At 53.3% G+C, this 24,531-nt stretch overlaps 1 protein-coding gene across 5 annotated transcripts in view; it reads left to right on the forward strand.

Annotated features, from left to right (window-relative positions):
- The window catches only part of ARHGEF18 (Rho/Rac guanine nucleotide exchange factor 18), an 84,123-nt gene that overhangs the window by 47,544 nt on the left and 12,048 nt on the right, over positions 1-24,531 (forward strand). For all 5 annotated transcript variants that reach the window (XM_086681299.1, XM_086681300.1, XM_086681301.1 and 2 more), the window contains 7 exons: positions 16,268-16,406; positions 17,439-17,551; positions 17,682-17,822; positions 19,583-19,833; positions 20,542-20,667; positions 22,841-22,958; positions 23,819-24,067. In XM_086681299.1, the coding sequence (XP_086537425.1) occupies positions 16,268-16,406; positions 17,439-17,551; positions 17,682-17,822; positions 19,583-19,833; positions 20,542-20,667; positions 22,841-22,958; positions 23,819-24,067 (1,137 nt within the window). The remainder of the gene's footprint in view (positions 1-16,267; positions 16,407-17,438; positions 17,552-17,681; positions 17,823-19,582; positions 19,834-20,541; positions 20,668-22,840; positions 22,959-23,818; positions 24,068-24,531) is intronic.

The raw sequence follows: 24,531 nt of genomic DNA on the forward strand, positions 1-24,531 counted from the left end.
AGATGATCGAGCACCCTCAAGGGCGCTAAGTAATTAGCCAAGATCGCAGCAGCAGTAAGAGCAGGTGACAGAGTCCAGATTCAAACCCCCATTCTTCCTGACTCCAGAACTGATGTTTTGGAAGAGAACAGTCATGTCCCAGAATGTCCCTAATTCTGCAAGCCCACACTTGGGGAAAGAAACTAAAGTCGTGGATCTTACATAACCTAATAGAAGCAGGCGTCAGAAATTGTCACCATCTGCTTTGAGCTTTTTCTCAAACTTGCCTTTTGAAATAAGTTTAGATTTATGGAAGAGTTTTAAAGAGAGTGTACAGAGCGTTCCTATATACACCCTGCACCCAGCTTCCTCCTAATGCTGACTTTTCTTTATTATTATGATAAAAGTCACGCGAGCATTGCAGCAAATTTGGAAGCTAGAGAAACGAGGGAAACACCCACACAACTACAGTAAGCCATCCTTCTGTCTCGTCGCCTTCCAGGATTTTCTGTCTCTGTCCATGATGTCCCGCGAGGTTGTCCTCAGTGGTGCAGTCCTTTGGAAAAGCAGTTTAGTGATACCAATCTAGCATCGCAAAACGTATCTAACCTTTGCCTCTTTGAGAACTCTTTGCTGTCTCTTTGAGACACGCGTCCAAAATTGGGATGGGCCAAAGGTCTGACCACAGCAAAGTCGGAAAAGCAGAACTTAGGAGAACCAGAGCAACGTGAGAAAGTGACACGTGTGTCTGATTGCTGTGGTTAATGAACGTGAATGCCCACGTGATACAGGCCAGGGTGCGGAGACATTGGTGAGTGGTGGAGAGAATATTGATTCGTTTCCGTTTTAATTTCTCTCTCTTTTTTTTTTTTTTTTTTAACATTCAAGTTCACTCTTATACTGTTCATTAAGAGGGATCACCTTCAGGTAACAGTGACGTAGGTGACACTTTTCTCATGTGCCCTTATCAGTGTTTCGTGAGGACTGTTTCTCATCAGCCAGGAATCTTTGCAGGTGAAGAGTTCCTACGGCATTCTGTGCCTCCAGACCTTAACATGCAGCCGGCTGGATGTACGCCCCAGCATGTTCTCCTTTGTTCGCTTTTTTTCCTTCCCCTAAGATGACTCACCTGCCTTAGTTCTTATCTTTATTAAACAAGAACCATTTAGAGAAATGCCATCTCAGTATTAGACATTACTTTGCAGAAATGCTTTACTTACCAATAGAATAAATGAGCTGGCGGTTCCCCGCCCCCAAAAAAAAAAGCCCTTTGAAATTAAGTTTATTAAGAACAAGAATTCACCCCCAGGCCGGATAACGGGTACTTAATTCACATCTGGCTGTTTGGATCCTAAAACCTAGCTCTCTGCCTGCCTTTCCCGTCTCAGCCTCATTTTCCCTCTTATGCAAAATCAGAGTGACACTCTCCTGCACCTGTCGCAGAAATGATGCTAGACTGAGGGAGCATTAGAGCAGAACAGGCCACTTCTGCTGGGATAGAGGCCTCGCGTTAATATTTCTGGTAAGCGACATACCATGAAGCATCCCTGACTCTTAGACATTCCAGAAGGAGAAGCAGCTTAGACTTGTGGGGTTTCTTTACCATGGACCCTGAGATTTTCTTTAGTGTGCTGGCAAAACACTTTGATCATGGGTCACCTAGCGGTGTTGAAAGGTCCTGAAGAGCCTTCTGCGTCTCAGAGGAACGCAACTCAGAGAAATCCGGGGCTGGAGGAGGCCGAGGGAGATCGGGTCCTGCTCTTGGGGGATTGGGGATGAGAACACCAACCACCCTGCCCTCGTTGATCCCTTGACAGGCTGGCGGCCACGAGGCCTGTAACCGTAACCCCGCCTCCAGGCAAATAATATTCTTCCTGGCCTTCCTGCAGACACACGACACGAAAACCCGACAGGAAAGCCCACGTGCTGGGGTCAGGGCCAGGCTCGCCTGTGCAGCACCCGAGGATGAGGACGCTCTGGGTACCGGGAGGAGGCGGAAGACTGTCCTTGTGAAGTCCGCCAGGGAGCCAGAGTCCCATGGAGACCCAAGGAGAAGAGTGGGCAGGGAAAGGTCCACTGCAGAGTGTGGGGGGCAGAGGCCCGTGCTGTCGGGGCGGGAGCTCGATCTGCCGAGGCATCTCTGAGGGTGAAGCAGCACATGAAGTCCCGGAGGCAGAGGAGCCCGTTAAGATATGAGCACCGTGGGGACAGTCACTCCCTTCCTGACCGTGTCCTTCCCACCCCTTCCAGCAGAATCCAGGCACCACGCAGCCTGTTATGTGGAGCTTTTTTAAAAATCCCACCAGAGGTAATATCCCGAAGGCGGCAGGCCGCCCTCACCGTGAGATAGCAGGCCTCGCCTTGGGGTGCCCTCCCCCTGCCTCTCCTCTGTCCACCCACTGCCCTCCCCACCTGCGTCCTTCCGGCAGCGATGAGGTCTGCGTACCTGTGCTGGGAGCGGCCTGTCCCAACACATAGATCAAAGCAGTGCTGGCATCCAGAGACAAGTGACACCTGACCCTTGCCCTCCAAGAGGTCAAGGTTCAGTGAGGCATGAGGCAGTGTGTTAAAAGGCATAACCAGCAGTGTGCACAGGGGTAGAGGAAGGGCACGGGAGGGCCTAGGCTGTTGGGGGAGCTGGGAAACAGGGAGGGTGACCCAGAGGGACTCTGGCTGGGCCCCCAAGCCGGCCAGGCTAAGGGGTGCCTGGGCCAAGCCACCCAGGGCTCTGAGGCTTTCCAGTGCCACGTGTCAGTGTGGCTGGGGTGCAGGAGCAGGCCAGCGGGTCCCAGCCAGGGCCGTGGAGATGCTAACCAGTGTGTGGTGAGACACGCAGCAGGGCGGACAGCGAGGGAATGGACACCCAGAGGGGCTGCAGCTTGGGCCTACTGGTCAGGGAACAGGCATGAGGCCCGTTACATAGAAGGCAGGACCAGGGACCCGTTGGACTTGGGGGGTGCAGGAGAAGGCTGTACTGCAGAGACCCCCCCACTCAGGAGCTGGTGCATAGAGGGAAGGTGTTATGAAGATGAAGGAGGTTCCAGACGAGCGTGGGCAGGGGCGTCAGTGAAAATGGAGAGAATCACATACAGAGCAGGGAGGGCGCCTCTCCTGGGAAGTGAGCGTCCCGGTCAAGTTCCCTGGTGGGGCGGTGGGGCGGGGGGTGACCTGTGCACCAGGAGTGCTCCGTTGGAATCCGTCAAACACATGCTGAAGGATCTGAGGATCGGGACCCTCGGCCCCACTTGCAGAGCGCAATCCGGTGCGCTCTCCAGTAAGCTGGAGATACGGTGCTTGGCCAGGCAGACACTGACTGGCCTGCTCTCGGGAAGCTTCCGGCTGGTGGGGAACACTGACCCCCTGTGCAGTGGCAGGGGTAATGAGACTGAGGAAACATGGGGCAGGGGACCCAGCTACTAGTACGAATTTAGCCCAAGAACGTATCCAGTGCAGACGAAGTATTTCATGCATGTGTCCGTCAGTTTTAGTTATGAACTCGGTGAGACCTTGGAAGCAACCCAGGAAACGTGCCGATGGAGGAAGCTTGGAAGGAATCGTAAGCGGCTTCTGAAATGTACTTCGCAGTAGAGTGAAACGTTCATGGCATGACCTTGGGCAGAAAGGCAAGATGCAAAATTGTGTCTGCACCCATGTGTTAGGTGGACCCTTCCGTAGGCTGTGAATGCTTGATTATTAGCAAGGGTCCCATTAAACGGAACTAATAGGAATAAGAATGGGATGGAATGTGCTCAAACAGGAGTAGCGGTTTTCTCTGGTTTGTGAAATACTGGGTGGTTGCTCTTTCATTCGTACTTAAAGCTAGAAATTCCTCCCCTGCAGTAACCCCACCCCTTGTGCTGTGAGCCTCCAGGGAGAGCCTGCTTGCTTCCAGGCCTGCCAGTAGGCCAGCCCTTCCAGAGCACCATCCTTGGGTCGTCTTCTCTGGCCAGTGTCCCCATTCTGACGCTCTTCCTCCCAGGTCGCAGCTGGGATCTCGGTTGTTCAGTCAGCCTCCGGGCGTGCCCCTCCTGGCCAGCGCTTGGCCCGGACGGGCTCCTTGGCCCTCCTGCCTCTGGCCCTCCGCGGGACTTGTCAGAATACGGCTTTCCGGATGCCCTCCTGGCCGGCGTCACCACGAGCCACCCACGCACTGAGCTCGGCCTGGGCCTGAGATGAACCCCCAGGCAGGCGTGGCTGGCCAGTGGCTCGGCCCTCATGACTCTTGTCATGACACTGATGTTGACGCGGCCTAAGATGACCCAGCCCTGTGAGCACCACACTGCTGATTTTCTGAGCCTGCTGCTGCCCCCCCCCCGCCCCCCACCCTAACCGCCTTTGCAGAGTCTCTTGATGTTTCCTTTACTGTAGCTTCTGTCCAGTTAGTTTTGCGTTAACTCCTCTCCGTGCCTTTGTTTCCACACGTAACTTGCAGCAACCCGTCTACTCCGGGCGACTTTGGTAAGCAAGCCGACTGCGTTCCCATCTCAGGCAAGACGGAGGACGGAGCCAGCGGGCGCCCCGCTGGCCATCCTCTTTCAACCTGAGGTGGGGCCGTTACCAAGCCCGGGTGTGCGTGCTCAGTAAGTTTCAAAGTCGCCCAGCCTGTCCTCATCCGGTTCTTCCTTGTCCCTCAGATTTACACGGGCGTCCAGTGGGATCCAGCCGGCACCTTGCCGGTACCCCAGGAGCTGGTGTATGCCCCGTGCCCCTACCATGGCCAGCACCTGCCCGGACAGGCCACCCACTCACTGTGATGGCTGCGAACACCTCTGTCTGCTCCACGCTTGGGCGGCCCGGATTCCTGGCCTGTTTCTCAGATTCACGGCTCACAGGCCTTTTTCTTTTTTCTTTTTTCTTTTTTTTTTTGGGCCACAGTTGAACATTGAGTTTTTAAGATCAATTTCCTCTTTTGCCATCCACGGTCGCTCTGCCCTCCTGCCACCGTCGTCGCTTCTGTCCTCCCCCGCTCCCCAGAGTTGCCACACACAGGCACACACAGTCTCACCGCGAACTGTCTTCATGTCTGAGATGAGATGAACTTCTGATCCGGCTGCTTTAACTTGCGCGGTGTGGCGTTGAGCGGCTGGCATGGGCTGAGCACTGAGCAGCCGAGGTTAGCTACGCGTCCTTCTCTCCCTCCTTTCACCTTCCTTCCTGCCCTTCTACGCACACATCTCTGACCCTTCCCCGTGAAAGGTGGGGTGCTTACATAACGGAAACTCATTTCGCACAATCCTGGAGGCTGGTGGTTCAAGGTCAGGGTGCCAGCAAATTTGGTTTCTGGTGAGCGCTGTCTTTATGCCAAGAGAGGGGATGGAAGGAGGGAGGCATCTGGCTCTCTGTGTCTCTTCTATGAGGACACTGATGCTACCAAACGGGGGCCTCACCCTTATGTCCCCCCTTAACTGTGATTACTTTCTTGGAGACGCCGTCTCCAGACACAGCCACGCTGCGGTTAGGGCTCCAACAGACACACTTTGGAGGGACACAAACACAAAACATTCAGTCCATAACATGGATGAACCTTGAAAACGTCGTGCTAAGTGAAATAAGCCAGATGCGGAAAGATGAACGCTGTGCGATTCCACGTGTGTGAGGACAGACCCGTAGAGAGAAGGGAGCAGGGTGGTGGGTGCGGGGCTGGGGGAGGGGCGTTCTTGTTTAGCAGGCACAAGGTTTTTGTTGGGGACAAGTCTTGGCTAGAGACAGTGCCGGTGGTTACACACATTGTGAGTGTGTTTAGTGCTGCTGGATCGTACGCTTACAGATGGTCAAGAGGATAAGTGTTCTGTACGTTTTACCACAGTACAAAATAATGATAGTAATTAATAAAGAAGAGAAGGAAAACGGAGCGCCTACAGTCCCAGCCCCCTCGGGTCCGGGAGAGACCCCCAGGCTGGCAAAGAGCAACACTGCTGTGAGAGGCCAGGTGGGCCCAAGGGTTCTTGGCCACAGGTGTCTTGCACCAGCAGGAGGGGACAGAAGGTGACAGCCCAGACCAAGGTCCTTGGTTGCGAGCCTACTGAGCCGAGCCCAGGCCATCTGGTAACTCTCTCGACCAGGGTCACTCCCTGGGTCCCCGCGTTTGCCGCTTTGTTTTACACGGTGGCCCCCTGGAGGGGCCGCTGCACAAAGTCCCCAGGTTCCCACCCAGGAGGCCTTGCCGGCTGGGCCCAGCTCTCTGTAGGGTGGCCCCACATCCTGTGGATCACTGACTTTATCTTCTCATGTTTTCTCTTCGAGTTTTAGAACCCAAGAACCCGTCACAGTCACGTTTGTCTCCCCAGATTAAGGTAATTTGCCGTGAGGCCCTCTGGCCGTGTCTCTTTTCCGCAGTAACCCTCTCTGAGTGTTTTGAAGCCGACCTTCTGCTTGGCCATCAGAACTGCTTTCTGAGGTCTTGGTTCCATGGTGTCCGGCACCTTCTCCAGTGATCCTGTCTGGGAGGCCATGCCCTCTGGCCTTCCCTCCGAGAGGTGAGGGGAAGGAAGAGGCAGGTGCTTGTTCTTCCTGCTGAGGCATCCGGGGAGCAGTAGGAGTTCTATATGTATTGATTGATTTTTATGTTTATTTATCTTTGAGAGAGACAGAGACAGAAAAAGACAGAGAGAGACAGTGCATGAGCAGGGGAGGGACAGAGAGAGAGGGAGACAGAACCCGAAGCAGGCTCCAGGCTCCAAGCTGTCAGCCCAGAGCCCGACGCGGGGCTCGAACCCAGGAGCTGTGAGATCACAGCCTGAGCCAAAGTCAGACGCTTTACTGACTGAGCCACCCAGGCGCCCCAAGAGTTCTATATCTAAATGCGTTCTTAGGAAACATGGTTTTATTCGTTGTTGGGTGCTCTGAGCTGCTGAATTGTGTCCCCCCTCAAATTCTCACGCTGAAGCCCTCGCCCCCATAGTGATGGGATCTGGAGGTGGAGCCTTTGGGAGGTAATTCGGTTCAGATGGGGTCACGAGGGTGGGGCCCCCAGGACGAGGTTAAGTCCTTGTAAGAGGAGGCCCAGAGAGCTTGCTCACCCTGTCCCCACCCCTGGAACACACACGGGAGACCTGGGCTGGCTGACTGCCAGCTGGAGAGAGCGCCCTCCCCCAGGACCTGCATCTCTCTCGTGGCTTGTGAGGAGGAGCACTTTTTCATGTGCTTTTTTACCATCTGTATATTTTCTTCGATGACGTGCATCTTCAGCTCATTTGCTAATTTTCGAAATGGGTTGTTTGTGTTTTTACTGTGGAGTTTTGACAGCTCGTTATATATTCTGCATGCTAATGCTCCGTGAGCTGGTGGCTTGCGGGTATTTTCTCGCATTCTCTAGCTTAAGGAGCCAAAGTTTCCAATTAGGCTGAGGTCAGTTTAGAGATTTTTTTTTTCCCCTGTCTTTTGTGGATCAGACTTTTGGTGTCTTATCAAAGAACTCTTCATGAACCAAGCCCTAGTTCCTGAAGATTGTATCCCTTGTTACCTGTGAAATGTTTTATAGTGTGACATTTTCCGTTTCAGTCTGGTCCACTTGGAGTTCTTGGGTGTGAAAGTTCAGGTCAAGGTTCATTTTTATTCTCCAGGCACACATAGGCATTATTGTCCTGTTTTTAACTTCCTGAATGATCGACAGTAATACAGAATATTTTGTAGTATCATAACCTGCACGTCCTGTATGGTATTCATGCTAAAAGCATATATTTGATATTAACATTCTTTTGCTTTGTGGAAGGGATTTTTTTTTTAACATGGATCTTAGGATCAGTTGCTTTTTTTTTTTTTTTTTTTTTTTTTTTAGAGAGAGAGAACATGAACAGGGCAAGGGGCAGAGAGAGACAGACAGACAGACAGACGGAGAGAGAGAATCTTCTCTCCACGCTCAGTGTGGAGCCCAACTTGGGTCTGGATCCCAGAACCCTGGGATCATGACTGGAGCCAAAATCAAGAGTAGAACGCTTAACCGACTCAGCCACCCAGGCGCCCCATGATCTTACTCACTTTAAACATTATTTCTCAACCATTTTCTATCCAGGAGCAACTCACTGTGGGTGGTGGCATTATGGATTATTTCTACTTTTATGCCTTTTCGTGATTTCTAAGTTTTCTACACACGTAGTCGAGAAGATACCCACAATTTGTTTTAATAGTGTTTGCTAGGTTTGACGTAATTTGGGAGTAGAGGGTTGTGAATTATTTTTATTGGGTAATAATCCGGTTCAGGAAGAGTCTTTCTGGCTCACACTTACTCCTAAGCCCCAAAATGCTTGTTTTTTCCCCCTTTGCCCCTGAGGCACGGGGTTAAGGTTTTCTGTTGTGTTTTGCTTTTTTTTTCTTCTATAGGCTTATTCTTTATACTGTCTTACTTGTGTAACATCGAAATGAAGCAGGGCAGAGAAATCAATGAGCTGTCTTGGCATCGATTTAGTTTGATTTAGTCTATTCTCAGGTGGCCAAAGAGCCAGGAACTGTGAACTGAAAACTTCATCTTGTCTCAGATTTTCTTAATTGTCTCTCGAACACTCGCCCAAAGCGTGTGCTTGCTAGAACTCTCCAGAGACAGACGCCAATCTCAGCCTGCAGGGAAAGTCTGCACTGAAACAAAGAGTGGGGGCAGGGACAGGGACGGGACGCAGGACCTCAGTAAAGATGAGAAAAGTGACAGTCATTTTGAAGCCAAGCTTTTGAAACCGCTGTGCAACAGGGGGCGGCTGTTCCCGCCTAATGATGTCACTTGGCTGGTCCCTTTATGCGACCCTTTCCAGAAAACTGGGGGGACTTCTGTGCCAGGGCCCATCTGCCTTCCCAAGCTGTTTCCGGTTGCCTTTGAGCAGCTGGAGGGATCTGCTATTGAGAACATAAAATTCGTGCTGGGTGGCTCGAGCTGGTTGAGTGTCCGACTCTTGATTTCGGCTCAGGTCATGATCCCAGGGTCGTGGGATCAAGCCCCACGTCGGGCTTCATGCTGTTAGCAGAGCCTGCTTAGGATTCCCTCTCCCTCTCTCTCTGCCCCTCCCCTGCTCACTCGCTCACTCACTCACTCTCTCTCTCAAAATAAGTAAACTTTTTAAAAAAGGGTTTTTTTTTTCCTTTTTATTTTATTTATATTCAGGTTAGTTAACATGCAGTGTAGCCTTGGCTTCAGGAGTAGAACCCAGTGATTCATCGCTTACATATGGGCACCCAGTGCTCATCCCAACAAGGGCCTCCTTAATGCCCCCCACCCACTTAACCCAGCCCCCAGCCCCCCCTCCAGCAACCCCCAGTTTGTTCTCTGTATTTAAGAAAGAGTCTCTTATGGGGGCACCTGGGTGGCTCAGTCAGTTAAGCGTCTGACTTCGGCTCAGGTCATGATCTCATGGTTCGTGAGTTCAAGCCCCGCTTCGGGCTCTGTGCCAACAGTTCAGAGCCTGGACCCTGCTTCCGATTCTGTGTCTCCCTCCCTCTCTGCCTCTCCCCAGCTTGTGCTCTCTCTTTCTCTCTCTCTCAATAATAAATAAACTTAAAAAAAAAAAAGTTTAAAAAGAAGTACCTTTAGTATTTAAAAAAAAAAGAAAGAAAGAGTCTCTTATGGTTTGCTTGCTTCCCTTTCTGTTTTTATCTAATTTTTCCTTCCCTTCCCCTGTGTTCATCTGTCAAGTTACTCCAATTCCCCAACTAAAAAAAAGTTTTTAAATTAAGGGATGGGTACTGAATTTTTAGACATAATGCAGTTGCACAGTTAATAGTCTACAGCATAGTGTGAACATAGCTTTTATATGCGCTGGGAACACTCATTTGACCCGCTTTATTGTGGTGGGTCTGGAACCGAACGCACAGTATCTCCGAGGTGTGTAAGTAAGTAGGGTCGTGATATCTGTCACACCACTTAGTCATCTGATTTGCTCACAGAGACCGCTCTTCAAGCCACCAAGACAAAACAGGTTTTAAAAAATAATCATCATGGGGCGCCTAGGTGGCTTAGTCGGTTAAGTGTCCAAGTCTTGATTTCGGCTCAGGTCATGATCTCACGGTTCACGAGTTCGAGCCCCACATTGGGCTCTCTGCTGTCAGCACGGAGCCTGCCTTGGATCTTCTGTCTCCCTCTCTCTCTCTGCCCCTCGTCTGCTCGCTCGCTCTCTCTCAAAAATAAATAAACGTTTAAAAAACAATCATCATGAGAACAGGCTGCAATTTGTTGCTGAGAACAGCGTGTATTTTTTTGCTCTGGGCAAAGAACTTTTCACATTTTCCCTGTTGGCCTCCTGTCTTTGCCCCTGCCTCTTCCCCAGGTCCCCGCGCACAAACGGCTCTGTGGTACCGTCTCTGCAGCGGGCCCGGTTCACGCCGATCGATGGCCCCTCACAGCAGTGGGCAGACGGTGCTAATTAGGCCCCGAAGCAGCGGTCGTGGCGGTGTGCAGACAGCGCTAGGCGGCCGGGTGCTCACCTCTGCTCCGTGGCCCCGATCCCAGCACCGCACCGCCGCCCCCTCCGTCCCGCCACGGCTGTCTGGTTTAGGAAGACACGAGGGCAGGACGAACACACATTCCTGCCTCTCTCTGCCAAGGGCAGAGTGACTGACCCACACCGTCTGTTCTGCTCCTGCAGAAAGATGGCTGTACCTCACCAAGTTTATTGGTTGGTTCAAAGCTTTACGGAAGGGCGTCCGACTCTGGGTTTCAGCTCGTGTCGTGATCTCACGGTTCATGGGTTCGAGCCCCACATGGGGCTCTGCGCCGACAGCTCGGAGCCTGCTTGGGATTCTCTGTCTCCCTCTCCCTCCGCCCCTCTCCCACTCGTTCTCTTTCTCTCTCTAAATAAATACACTTTAAAAATGAAAAATGAAACCCTTACTGAGCTATAACTCACGTACCATACAGCTCCCCCACGTAAGTGGGGTCCCAGTCACCACCGTCAGCGCTAGAACCCCGCAGAGAAACCGTATACCCCTTAACTGTCGCCCTCTCTTCTCCCCCAGTCCCACACGGCCGTCAGTCTTTCTGTCTCCATGGCCTTGCCTCTTCTGCCCATTTTCCTGGAGACGGACGCCTGCAATATGTGGTCACTTGGGTCTGACCTCTTTCACTCAGCATATTTTCCAGGTTCATCCAGGATCCAGCCTGAAGCAGGGCCTGGTTCCTCGTAGGGCCGAGTAGTAGCCCATCGTGCGAATGGACCCTGTTGTGTTTTTCCAGCCATCAGTCGACGGACCTCTGGGGCCGATTCCGCTCCTGGCTGTTGCGAATAGTGCTGCGTGAACATTTATGTACAAGTGTTTGTGCGGGTACCCGTTGTCGCCTCTCTCGGGCATGTACCTGGAGCGGAGTCCCTGGAGGCAATGGCACCTCCACGTTTAACCATTTGAAGAAGCACCAGTTTTCCAAAGCGCTCCACCGCCTTGCGTTCCCACCAGCAGCCCCGCAGTTTTGCGTGTGTTTGAGAATGTTGGAGGCCCCGGCCCTGGCAGGCACGCCCCCGGGCCCCTGGGTGGCTGGTGTTTTCAGGGTCTGTAGGATTTGTCTGAAGCAGGTATGGGAAGACAGCAGACCTGGAAATGACTGCCATGAGAGAAGTTTGTACTCACGGCCCCTAGGAGCAGGAGGCGGGGCACGTCACACAGGGCCGCAGGGGGCTGCCGGATGCCCCAGGGTCAGTCAGGAGCCAGAGGGCGGGCATGAGTGGAAGATGTGGGCAAGAGCCTTCCCTGTGGTTTCCGTGGGGAGGAATGGTCGGGGCGGGGTGAACAGGCTTAAGACTGGCTGGATTGAAAACCCCAGCGGGCTCTGGGAGGCAGGCGCTGGCCCTGGTTGTCCGGCCCCGGGCCCTGGGGTAATCGGGGCAGGGGGACGGTGGCCCCGAGTGTGAAAGCCCGACGGACGAGGAGGCTGGAACGTGGGCTCTGGGTTGCTGGGTGTGCATGTGAAAGGTGCTCTTGCAAGCGAGTCCTTTCCTGTCTCTAGCGACCCACCAGCCGTAGCAGGGGCAGGCTTTCCTGGGTCGGCAAGGTGCCACCTGTCAGATCATCAGAAATACGGAGTAAGGGGCGCCTGGGTGGCTCTGTCGGTTAAGGGTCCCACTCGTGACTTCGGCTCAGGTCATGATCTTGTGGTCTGTGAGTTTGAGCCCCGCATGGGGCTCTGTGCTGGCAGTGCAGAGCCTGCTTGGGATTCCGTCTCCCTCTCTCTATCCCTCCCCTGCTTGCTCTCTGTCTCTCTCTCTCAAATAAAAATAAGCTGTAAATACACACATACATACACACATAAAATGGCCCCTGGGCATCGTGCTGGGGTGCTGTCGGGCATTACTGAGTGCAAAAAGGCTGTGATGCGTCTTTCGGAGGAGGAATTACGTGTGTTAGGTACACTCTGCTCCCTTCAGCCATGAGTTGTAGTCCTACTGACCATGAGTTCAATGCTAATAAATCAACAGCATGTATGATATAAGGTGTCTTTCAAGAGAAACACACATAAAGCAAGGTTGCGAATTGATGGGCTGATGACGGGCATGGGCAGAAGTTCCCGGGAACCTAGCCTTGTAGCTTCCTCAGGAGCGGCGATTCGGTATTGGCTAAAGCAGGGTTCACTGCAACTTTATGGAACATCACTATGGGGAATAATGAGAGGCCGCTGAAACTTTTTGTCTTGAAATAGCTTAAAATTCACAGGAAGTTGCAAAACTAGTACAGAGTCTCAGGTGTCCTTCACCAAGCATCCCCCAGGGATGGTAATCTGACATGACCTCAGCCCGTGGTCAAAACCAGATCACTGGCATCTGTACAGTATTGTTAACTCGGGGACAGACCCTGTTTGGGTTTTGCCAGTTGTCACCTGCACTCTTTGGTGAGGGAAAGGGAGTGAATAGTTCTAGGACATTTTATCCTTTGTATGTAGAGATCTGAGTAACCCAACTCCACTGTCAAAGGGCAGAAGTGTTCCATCTCAAGGAAACAGTGACTCCTTAAAAAAAAAAATAAATAAATAAATAAATAAATAAACATAATATTGACCATTTTAACCGTTTAAAAAAATTTTTTTTTAATTTTTTAATGTTTATTTTTGAGAGAGAGACAGCATGAGTGAGGGAAGAGCAGAGAGGGAGAGGGAGACACAGAATCCGAAGCGGGCTCCAAGCTCTGAGCTGTCAGCACAGAGTCTGACGCGGGGCTCAAACTCACAGGCTGCGAGATCATGACCTGAGCCAGAGTCAGACGCTTAACCAATTTAGCCACCCAGGCACCCCCATTTTAGCCATTTTTAAGAGTACATTCCAGTAACATTAGCTACATTCGCACTGTTGTGCAACCACCCCCACCTCTGTCTCCAGAACTTTCTCATCTCCCCAAACTGAGATTCTGTCCCCATGAAACACGCACTCCCAGCCCCTGGCTCCCACCATCTACTCTCTGTCTCTGGACGGGACTCCTCTAGGGACGTCCTGTGAGCGGATTCGGGCAGTATTCATCCTTTTGTGTATGGCTTATTTTGCTTAGCATGATGTCCTCAAGGTTTGTCCGTACTGTAGCAACCATCAGGATTTCCTTCCTTTTTGTGGCTGAAAAATATTCCATAAAACAATGATTTCTTGACCCGTTTTGCGGGAGGCACTGCCCTCCATTCTACTCGGGAAACAGCGATCAGAATAAATAAGTAAATTGTATCATATGTGAGAGAGACCAGCTTACTGTTCTTTCAGCTGAAGTTCTGTCCCTTGTACCCCTTTGAGTACCTGGTGTCCCTAGTCACGACCCTTAGCCGTGAATACCTCAAAGTATCTTCTCAATTATCAAGGGAAGATTTAAGTTACTGTAGATTTAGTGTGTCCATCATTTATTAAACTTCTTGGGGACTAGTGATGCTCAGAAGATGTTTATGGTGACTTTTTCTCCTGCAGACTCTTTGGTTAAAGCAGAATGTGGGACACCTGGGTGGCCCAGTCGGTTAAGCATCCAACTTCGGCTCAGGTCATGATCTCGGCAGTTCACAAGTTCGAGCCCTGCACTGGGCTCTGTGCTGACAGCTCAGAGCCTGGAATCTGCCTCAGATTCTGTGTCTCCCTCTCTCTCTCTCAGAAATAAACATTAAAAATATTTTTAAAGCAGAATGTATCTCACTTCAGGTGAGATGTTGGGTCACAGGAACAATCGGTCAGCCAGGCAAAGGACGCATTTCAGGGTTGGTCCCATATTTGTATATTTGAATCATAATTGCCTAGGTGGGGTTTACAGTGGTGTCGAAATGGCAGGAAATGCCTGCCCTGGACCACGGAGGCCTCAATTTATGACTTTCACCTTGGTGAATGGGTGTTCATATATGAGAGAGAGCCTCATCACCTTTGTCTCTATGATAATAGCAGTGGTAAGCCACTTAGTATCATGACGCTGGGGTGTTTGGGGTCACTGGGCAAATGTCACCCTCACCATACAGAGCTGTGTTACAGAATGAACGGCTACGGATACGTGTTCCGCGTGGAATATGGCATCACGCCACCTAGTGCTTAAGTCTCAGCTGATAAGCTCTGTTCATTGCTCCTGGACCAGTTTTCTCTCCGACATGTACCCAACTAACTGCATGTTTCCAACCACCTTGAATTTCCACCTAAGTTAAAACTTTCAGAATGCAGAATCCCACTGTGCAGAAAAGCTCTTAAGTACATTTTCCTCTAGTGCTGGTCCCTTAGCCACCCCAAAGGTCATGGTCTGCATGCGGCAGAGAACCACGGTCCCCACTACTTCCCTGTGTGACAAAAAACGAAGCTTGGGGGTGGGGGCACCTGGGTGGCTCAGTGGGTTTAAGCGTCCAACTCTCAGTTTTGGCTCAGGTCATGATCTCATGGTTCCTGAATTCGGGCCCCACATTGGGCTCCATGCTGACAGTGTGGAGCCTGCTTGGGATTCTCTCTCTCCGTCTCTGCCCTTCCCCTGCTCGCTCTCTCTCTCTCTCTCTCTCTGTCTCAAAAATAAACAAAATAAACTTAAAAAAAACAAAAACAAAAAATGAAGCTTGGGTGCCCGGGGGGACCGAGGAGCCAGGTCAGAAAGGCTAGTGGACAGATTTCTTCCTTTTTTAAATTTTTTTTTTTTTTTTTTTTTTGAGAGAGAGTGCGTGAGCAAACTGGGAGGAACAGAGAGAGAGGGGGACAGGATCCAAAGTGGGCTCTGTGCTGACAGCAGAAAGCCCGACACAGGGCTTGAACTCATGAACTGTGAGATCATGGCTTGAGCCAAAGTCAAATACTCAACTGACTGAGCCACCCAGGCACCCACAGTCACCTCCAGATTTCTTCCTAACGTTGCTCTTTGTCCTCGCCTGGAATAGAGCTTTCAGTGTGGTTTTCACCCTGAGAATGAATTAGCCAAGCAGCCCATCTCAGCTCAACTTGATTTGTCAAATAGAAGAGGGTGAGAGTTTGGCCTTCTGAATTTCATCTTTCCATCAGTGGGAAAGGTGACCAGAGAATTACACACATCCTATCATCTCGTTTCCTACTTTAACGAGCAGATGAGTGTGAAGAACCCTTTGGAGCCCCTGTCGTGTGTCAGGTTGGTTTGCAGTCGTTGCGTAAAATAGGATTGGCACCTCTCGTCCGTCCGCTCTGCTGCTCAAATTCTATCAGAGTGCTTTTACGGTCAGGGGCGCGTGTGGCCACACATCGTGCCCTGCAGTCTCTGGGTCTCGGAGTCATCCTGACATCCGATCTCGGGTTAATTACAGCCGTGTGTGTGTGTGTGTGTGTGTGTGTGTGTGTGTGTGTGTGTGTGTGATGTCGGCACGAGCCACGCCAAGCGCAGAGCTCTTGGTGATTTTAGATTATTTACAGTGAATATAAACTACTCTCCGCCTTTCACCTCCTGCCAAGATGGAAGGGGTGTCGGGGTTTTTTTGTTGTGATTTTACCAAAGGAGAAGATATTGTGCGATTTCCACAGTAAATGGTCACAGTGGGGACCAATTTCCTGCCCTCCAGACCCGCTGTCTCAGCCAATACAGTAGGAGAAGACGCAGCTTTACATTTCTAGAAGGATCACACGGAGGCATAAAAGCGACGCAGCCCGGCCTTGCACCGCACCGGGCCCTGGAGCCCGGACCGTGAACATGGGGAACACGCATTCCAAAAGCAGTGACCGAGACGGCGCGCTCCGTGGCCGCCCCGAGCTGTCTTTCTACAGCTCTTTTCCTCGGAAATGGAGCGAGAACGTCTTTCTGGATAACGAGCTGCTGACCTCCAAGATCCTGTCTGTGCTGCGGCCGCAGTCGGAACGGGGCTTCCGGACGGGCCAGCTCCGCTACCCTGCCCACTTTCTCAGCACCAACTCTGTGTTTGCCTCTGTCGCAGCGTCCTTAAAGGAGCACCCGAGGGCCACCCTCTTGTCCGATGGCAGCCCGGCCCTGTCCAGGAATGTCGGCATGACGGTCTCACAGAAGGGGGGGCCACAGCCAGCACCCAGCCCGGCGGGAACGGGGACGCAGCTCGGGTAAGTCGGGTCCTGTCTCTGCGCCAGGGGCAGCTACAGGTGAAGGGAGGGAGCGGGATGGGACATTCCCCTGGGACCCCGCAGATGGCCTCTCGGAAAGGAGACCCTCAGGTCCGTGTGAATCTGATCGTAGGCCCCCAGCCACACGGTGAAATTCCTATTCACACTTGTACTTGGCCGCTTGCAGCCAGCTGGGTTCATACCCTTGAAGGGCCCTTGGGCGGGGTTTCTGTCCGAGCCTGAGATGATGGTAGAAGTCCCACTGAGGTTGCCGTGGAGGTGGCATCCCGTTACTTACGCCTTAACCCTGTCCTCCGTGGACTCAGGGTGGTTCCCATATTTCTCCGTTCAGCGGTGTTTCGGTTGAAAACCTAATGCTAACAGATGTCATCACGGTGGTCCTTGCACGGGTTGGCGGGGAAGGGGGCTGATTATCTTTTTCGGTTAAGAAGGTTCTCCACCCTCACCTGTGAGCGTGGCTGTGTCCACCTAACTGTCACTCGAAAGAATTGCAGGGGCTCCGTGGGCTCCGGTGGCCATTAAAGGAAGCGTACAATTCAACTCACCCTGAGAACATACCTGGACATTGAATTGAAGTCAGTTATGATGGGGGGGCGTCCTAATGTTACGATTTTTACAAACAATCTGTGGGGCGCTTGGGTGACTCCGTCCCGGTTAAGCGTCAGACTCTTGGTTTCGGCTCGGGTCATGGTCTTCGGTTCGTGGGTTCAAGCCCCATGTCAGGCTCCGCGCTGAGAATGTAAAGTCTGCGTGGGATCCTCTCTCTCCTTTTCTCTCTGCCCCTCCCCTGCTCACTCACTCTCCCTCCCTCCCTCCTTCTCTCTCTCCCTCTCTCAGTAAACTTCAAAAAAAAGTAAAATCAATTCTTTTAAAAACAAAAAGATCTGTGACAAAGTTTAAGTGCATATAGAAATCTGGAAAGTTCTCAAATAGATTTGCCTTCCTAGAAAGGGTGTGTATGTGTGTTTAATTCAGATTTTTTGAATAATGGTTTTTATGATTTTTATTTAGACCAGTCACAGGAGAGATGGATGAAGCCGACTCCGTATTTTTAAAATTTAAGCAGGCAGCTGATGACTCTTTTTCGCTTACATCTTCGAATGCCGAGCCCATTTTTGTAGAAGGTACGGCCCTCTGGCTTCTTTCCCAGGTGCCACGCTGGGAGAGTGCCGGGACCCCTATCCTTCTGTCCACGGGACACGGCCTGGGGCGGCCCAGAGCCAGTGGAACAGTGGCCGCTTTTTCTTCCCTCAGACCCTTGCACGGCCTCACTGAGGAGTGAGATCGAGTCGGATGCCCGCGAGTTCGAGGCCGAGTCCTGGAGCCTCTCTGTGGATGCCGCGTATGCAAAGAAACAAAAGAGAGAGGTGGTAAAGAGGCAGGATGTGCTCTATGGTGAGAAGTTCTGCGCCGTCACGCTGACCTTCTACTTCCTCCTTTTCCATCTTTGTTTTGATTGATTGCGCCTGGGAGTCTGGGCTCCGTCTGCTCCCCCAGGGCAGCCCAGCTCTCCCAGTCAGGGAACAGGTGGCCAGGGAGGGCTTTGTGGGAACGCATCCCTGAGGACGAGCGTGGCCGAGTGCCCAGTCCTGACTCATCCTGACCCTGCTGGTGACCCTGAGAGAGAAGACTCCCCCAGGCCTGTCCCAGCCATCCCTGGTGACCACAGACAACGCCCCCCCCCCCCCAGGGGTTTGGGAGACATGTGACGTAGCACTGGCTCCCGGTTGGGACACCCCTTCCCGCTGGCCATTGGAGGACCTGGCTGTGGACAGCCGCTGTCCTGAGATGGGAGGTTACAGGTCACTGTGCAAAGCATGGCTCTCAGACAAGAGCCCGTCCCCAGGCCAGGTGCCGCATCGGGTGCCCTACGTAGGTCCCTCTGGGCCTCTGGACCTCCTATAAGCAGGATGACAAAAGCCCAAGACAGCCACACTGGAATCTGAGGCCCTTCTCTCCCCAAAGCCCTCGCTTGTTCTTACGATTCTCCCTCCATGGGAATCATTCACCAGGACTGACACCGTTATGTCGTCCGAGGAGGCATTTTCTGCCCCTCATCGGGGTTCTGTGAGGAGATTCTGGCACACACGGGTCTTCATCGTTCGCTGGTGTCCGGCTGGTGGTGGTATCCACACTTCCGTGTCACACACTGAGCTTTCTGCCCAGGCCGGAGGGGGTTGGGGTGTGGGCAGGAGGGGACCCTGATAGATGCTTTGCCTCAGGACTCCAGAGCAGGGCAGAGATCCTGCAGGGAGGTGCAGAGAGGACCAGTCTGGATGCTTCCATCCAGGCAGCCCTTTGCCACATTGTCTCACCCTCTGGGCAAACACAGTCTGCGTCCAGCCCCCATGGCCGGCAGCTCTGGGCCGGGCTGTGTTGACCTTTGGTCTCCTAACAGCCTCAAGGCCGTGATTTAAACAACAGGTAAACTCCAACACAGAACCTGATTTTTCTTTGCCTTTTCACAGAGAATTAAATTCCTCACCTGAGCTCTGCTTTCTTGTCAGTTGTAGTCTGGGTCTGGTCAGTGACGTGCACAGACGTGTGAGTTTCACATCCGAAGGAATAGTGTTCATCGGAACAGTCTTCCTGATAGGGCGCCTGGGTGGCTCAAGTTGGTTAAGTGTCCGACTTCGGCTCAGGTCATGATCTCACAGTTCGTGGGTTCGAGCTCCGAGTCGGGCTCTGCACTGACAGCTTCGAGCCTGGAGCCCGCTTTGGATTGTCTCCCTCTCTCTGCCCCTCCCCCGCTCACTCGCTCACTCACACTCTCTCTCTCTCAAAAATAAACATTAAAAATCAAATTAAAAAAAAAAAAAAAACAAAGAACAATCTTCCTGCCTAAAACAGCCTTGAAATGTCTTCGGGCATGAAATCTCTCCTGTGAGTTTGAGGTCCCAGCACACATCCCGGGTCCTCTCTTTCCTGATATCACCCCAGCCCTGGCTGCTCCCTTAAATTAGGACCTCCACAGCGCTGGGCCCCGGGGCGGGGGGAGGGGGGGCCTGCCCCCAGGCGGGGAGACCCCCAGGGCCAGGGCCCCGGTGCCGAGCTGGAAGCGGCCAGCCGAGCACGCGGTGGGCAGGCGGCACGCATGATGCCATCGTGGGCGCCCTCCCCGGCACGGGTGAGTCCCCTGGTCCGTGTCCCCGCAGAGCTGGTGCAGACGGAGGTGCACCACGTACGGACGCTCAAGATCATGCTGAAGGTCTACTCCAGGGCCCTGCAGGAGGAGCTACAGTTCAGCAGCCAGGCCGTCAGCCGCCTCTTCCCGGGTGTGGACGACCTGCTGGACTTGCACAGCCACTTCCTGTCTCGGCTGAAGGAGCGCCGCCGGGAGTCCCTGGAGGAGGGCAGTGACCGGAACTACGTCATCCAGAAAATCGGGGACCTCCTGGTGCAGCAGGTGGGCACAGCTGGGCTGGGCCGGGCTGGGCCGGGCCAGTCTCTGGTGACTGAGAGGCCGCGGCCCTGGGCCGTCACAGGAGTGCGTGCAGCTCGTGGTTAGAAGCAGGCGCCTGCGTGCCAAGCGCGCTTGTGCGAACACGTCCGCCCTTGCAGGCGGGGCTTTTGTCTGGTTCGCTGGCTGGGTTGTGTTGTGTTGTGTCTTGTTTTCCGGTTTTGACCTCCGTGTCTCCGGCTGTTAGAAGCGTATCTGTGGTAAAGGGCCCCAAGCCTAACCTGACTCCCGAGTCGACTTGTGAGCCTCGGCCAGGATTGACAGAGGGGACCCGTCAGCCCCCATCCGCCCTCGGGGTGCTCGAAGCATCCAGAGTCCGCGAATCAAGAGCTAATTAGAAGAATACCCCTTTTGCTTTGAAATCTCTCTAACGTGCTGCGGCTCAAATTGATGCTCCCTTCTTGGATTTCAGGAAATGTTACAGCACTGTGACGTAGTAAAGCCCATTAGAAGGTTTTCTCCTTTTGCCTCACTGCACCTTGTATCGAGGCCCCCGTACTGAAGCGTTTCTCTGCCTGTGTGTATGTTAGACAAGAAAGGGGAATCCCAAGTCAATTCGAGGCACATTTCCATGGAATCAACTGAGCCAGACGAGAACACGCCCTGGTGGTTTGCACGCTCCCTCTCAGTAACCTCTCCGTTGTCTTTCTGCAGTTTTCAGGCGAAAATGGGGACAGAATGAAAGAAAAATATGGTGTCTTTTGTAGTGGCCACAACGAGGCGGTCAGTCATTATAAGTTGCTGCTGCAGCAAAACAAGAAATTTCAAAGCTTGATCAAGGTAAAAAAAAAAAAAAAAAAAAATTTTTTTTTTTTTTTTTTAATTAAAAAATGCATCCTCTTTGCTCTAGAATGTTTTCCACAGGACTGTAATCTTTGAAGAGCTTAAGGTTATAAGGTACCTGTTATAAACCAGGGGTTTTCAAGTTTATTTATTTATTTTGAAAGAGACAGAGACAGTGCAAGTGGGGGAGGGGCAGAGAGAGGGGGCGACAGAGAATCCCAAGCAGGCTCTGCACTGTCAGCTTGGAGCCTGATGTGGGGCTCGAACTCACGAAACCGTGAGATCATGACCTGAGCCAAAACCAAGAGTCGGACGCTTAACCCACTGAGCCACCCAGGCACCCCAAGTTTTTCTTTTTCTTTCATTTTAACCACAAACCTGTTCAGAGCACGTCAGTGAAATCTGGAGAATTGCGAAATGTAAAACAAAGCAAAGCACACCCAGGGCTTTGTTCCTGGCCACACCAGCAGGCCACGGCGTGGAACCTGCTGACCACCACTCCTCAGACTGCTGAGGGGACACAGGTGTCATTCCCTCGTCCTGGGAACCACCCCTCTGGAGCCACCCGTTCCGCCTTCATAACTTACTCCATGCCTTTGCCCCCCCCCCCCCCCCACCTCGCCTCCTTCCCTCTCTGGTCCCCATTTGTCCCTTGAGGCCTGGGAAATGACCCACACCTGCCTTCTGCCTAGTCACGTGCAGGTGCTCACAGCCCAGAACCAAAAATGCAACATCCAACCTGAGTCCCCGGGGAGGGGCAAGCCCCTGTCTCCCGCATCCTTGCAAGTGCACCTGGGTTAAGGTCACTTGGCTGTCGCATGCCTTCTGCAGCTTGGTCCCCGAGGACTTTAGTTGGAAGTGATAGCCAATAACTAGTGGTCTAGAGTTAAGAATGACAGGTTTTGGGGGCACCTGGGTGGCTCAGTCGTTAAGCATCCGTTTCTTGAGTTCTGCTCGCGTCACAAGCTCACGACTCATGAGTTCGAGCCCCGAGTCAGGCTCTAAGCTGGCAGTGTGGAGCCTAATTCGGATTTTCTCTCCCTCTGATTCTCTCTCCCTGTCTCTCTGCCCCTCCTTCGCATGCTCTCTCTCTCTCAAAATAAATAAACTTAAAAAAAAAAAGAATGACAGGTTTTTAAACTCCGCCCCATTGCAGTTACAGTGGATGTAGACGGGAAAGGCAGAGGGTCCGTTTGAGGTTGTCCCTGGAACTTCACAAACCCCAGAGTCCTCCTCTGGTCCTCCTCAAAAGTGGCTCCACAACGGCTGCATTCCTGGAGTGCTTGAGTGCCGAGGGAGCAGAGAAGCAGAATGTGTGGTATGCTCTGGAGGGCACCAGAAACCGTGCTCCGCCCTGCCAGGAGCTGGCTTCCGGTGACTGCTTCTTGGGTTCTTAGCCAGAGGTGTGCGTCGGGTGCCAGCAGGGGGCTGCCTCAGAGGCACAGGCTCAGGGTAGTTCCAGATGGTTCTGGCAGCCGTCAGTCGGGGTCCTCGTGTGTATATGCATGCATGTGTATGTGGGCATGTGTGATAATACAGCTCTCTGGGTGATTCCCTACCGCCCCCTGTATTTTTGAGAGAGAGAGAGCACAAGCGGGGGGGGGGGGGGGAGAGGCAGGGGGAGAGAGGGGCACAGCGGATCCGAAGCAGGCTCCAGGCTCTGTGCTGACAGCAGAGAACCCGAGGCGGGGCTCAGACTCCCGAACCACGAGATCATGACCTGAGCCAAAGTCAGACGCTTTAACCGACGGAGCCACCCAAGTGCCCTCTTTTTTTTTTTTTTTTTTAAAGTTTATTTATTTGGGGGACAGAGAGAGAGAGGGAGAGAAAGAGTCCCAAGTAGGCTCTGTGCTTTCAGAGCTCAACGCAGGGCTCGAACTCAGGAACCTTGAGATTATGACCTGAGGCAAAATCAAGAGTTGGATGCTCAATGCACGGAGCCACCCAGGCGCCCTGGTTCTGGTTTCTTCTTCCTGGGTTTTACAGAGGCCCTCCTTTACAAGAGGGGACACTGCCTTTGCTTTCTGCGCACAGCAGATGAGCCCCCCTTTCAAGTACTCAGTGAAGCAACAGAGACAAAAGGCCTTGGCGACCTGAAAAAGGAAGGTGCCCCCAGCTGATTTGGCAGGAGCCAGGGTGCCAGCGGGGCATTTTGTTTCCCATTGCCTAGAAAATCGGCAACTTTTCCATCGTGCGGCGGCTTGGTGTGCAGGAATGTATCCTCCTGGTCACGCAGCGCATAACCAAGTACCCGGTGCTGGTGGAGCGCATTATTCAGAACACAGAAGGTACAGTAGCTCTCCTCACGGCCTCGCCCACGGCCGCTTGGAGGAGCGATCTCGGTCTTCCTGCCCCGTTTTAGCGGTGGGTTGCAGAAGCGCCCCCTCTGTGCTCCCTCCCTGGTTCTCTGGAGGAGAGACTCTGGAGCCGCGATGGCGGCTCAGCAGTCATTAGCCGAGCTGCCACCATGCCGAATCCACCGTGCTGGGTTGTGGGGTTTCCGACTCAAGAAAGATGGGGTGCCGGTCTTACTTGCCTGCTGTCACCCCGCAGCCCCTGGCACAGGCCGGGCCACAGAAGGCCCTGGGTCGTCATCCAGGGAGTAGATGAATGTTGGTCCCGACAGGCACAGAGATGGCCTTCGTGTCACGTGCCTGGAACCTGGGCGGGCGGAGGAGAAAGGGCCCACGGGCCAGCCCGGGGTTCTCAGAGGCCAGGGCCTGACCACACGAGCCCCACCCCCAGGAGACTCGGGCCCTGCGAGAATGAGCAGATTCTTGGATCACCCAACTCTGGGTGATGGTGGGTGGTGGAGGGAGTCTTCTGCGCAGAGCTGGTGGGCACGGGGTTGGGGGCGGGGGGCGTTCACTGAGGAGGGGCAGGCAGCAGGGCTAGGCAGGGCCGCTTCTGTCTCTCAGTCACGTGTCGGCTTCCACGTTCAGTGGAGGCTGTGTCTCAGCGGGAACCAGATGCCGCCGCCTTTATCTGGAGAAGCATTTACATCCAGGCGCGGGTTGGGAGGTGATTCTTGAGGGTCCTCTGAGCAGTGGCTTCAGGGAGCGCATCTCGTAGAGCCCATAGCACGTCCACCTCTGTCGTGTTTGTGAACGGGGACACAGGAAGGCGCTAACCCTGCGGTGTGTGGCAGCCGGCAGCGAGGACCACAGAGACCTGAGCCAGGCCCTGAAGCTCATCAGAGACATCATCTCGCAAGTGGACGCCAAGGTCAGCGACTTCGAGAGAGGCCAGCGCCTCCGGGAGATCGCGGGGAGGGTGGACCTGAAGTCCTCCAGCAAGCTCAAGAACGGCCTGACCTTCCGCAAGGAGGACATGTTACAGCGGCAGCTGCATCTGGAGGGCACGCTGTGCTGGAAGACCACGTCGGGGCGCCTGAAAGGTAAGGCTGGGCCCCCGCCGCCGGGGGGCAGCCGCGGAAGGGCCCCCCGCGTCCCCGAGCCTCCCGCTCACTGCCCGGGGGGTACTGTGGGCCCCGCCTCCAAAACCCACAGTGCACTTGCAGACCAGAGAGCACGCTGGCCTCCAGCCTGCGTTTCCCCGGGCCAAACCACGAGCTTCTGGAAACCTCCTAACCTGTCCGTTGACACCAGCATTTTTTTCAAGATCGTTGGCGGGGAGTGCCTGAGGTGGCCAGGGATCAGATGTGCTTGTTTGTAGCTTGCACGGGCGAGCATCCAGCAGGCAATTTAGCGCCTCCTGGGTGCACGACACCCAGGTGGGTGGTGGGTGGTGGGAGGGCTGTGCCCTCGGGGGCTCTAGCCAGTGAGCAGAAAGGAAGAAAGAAGGAAGGAAGCCAGAAGTAGTGAGAAGTGCAGTAAATGCTTGCGAGGAGGAGCCCACGGG

Source organism: Puma concolor, chromosome A2 (genome assembly GCF_028749965.1).
Source record: "Puma concolor isolate L17-30 chromosome A2, mPumCon1.1.hap2, whole genome shotgun sequence".
NCBI lineage: Eukaryota > Metazoa > Chordata > Mammalia > Carnivora > Felidae > Puma > Puma concolor.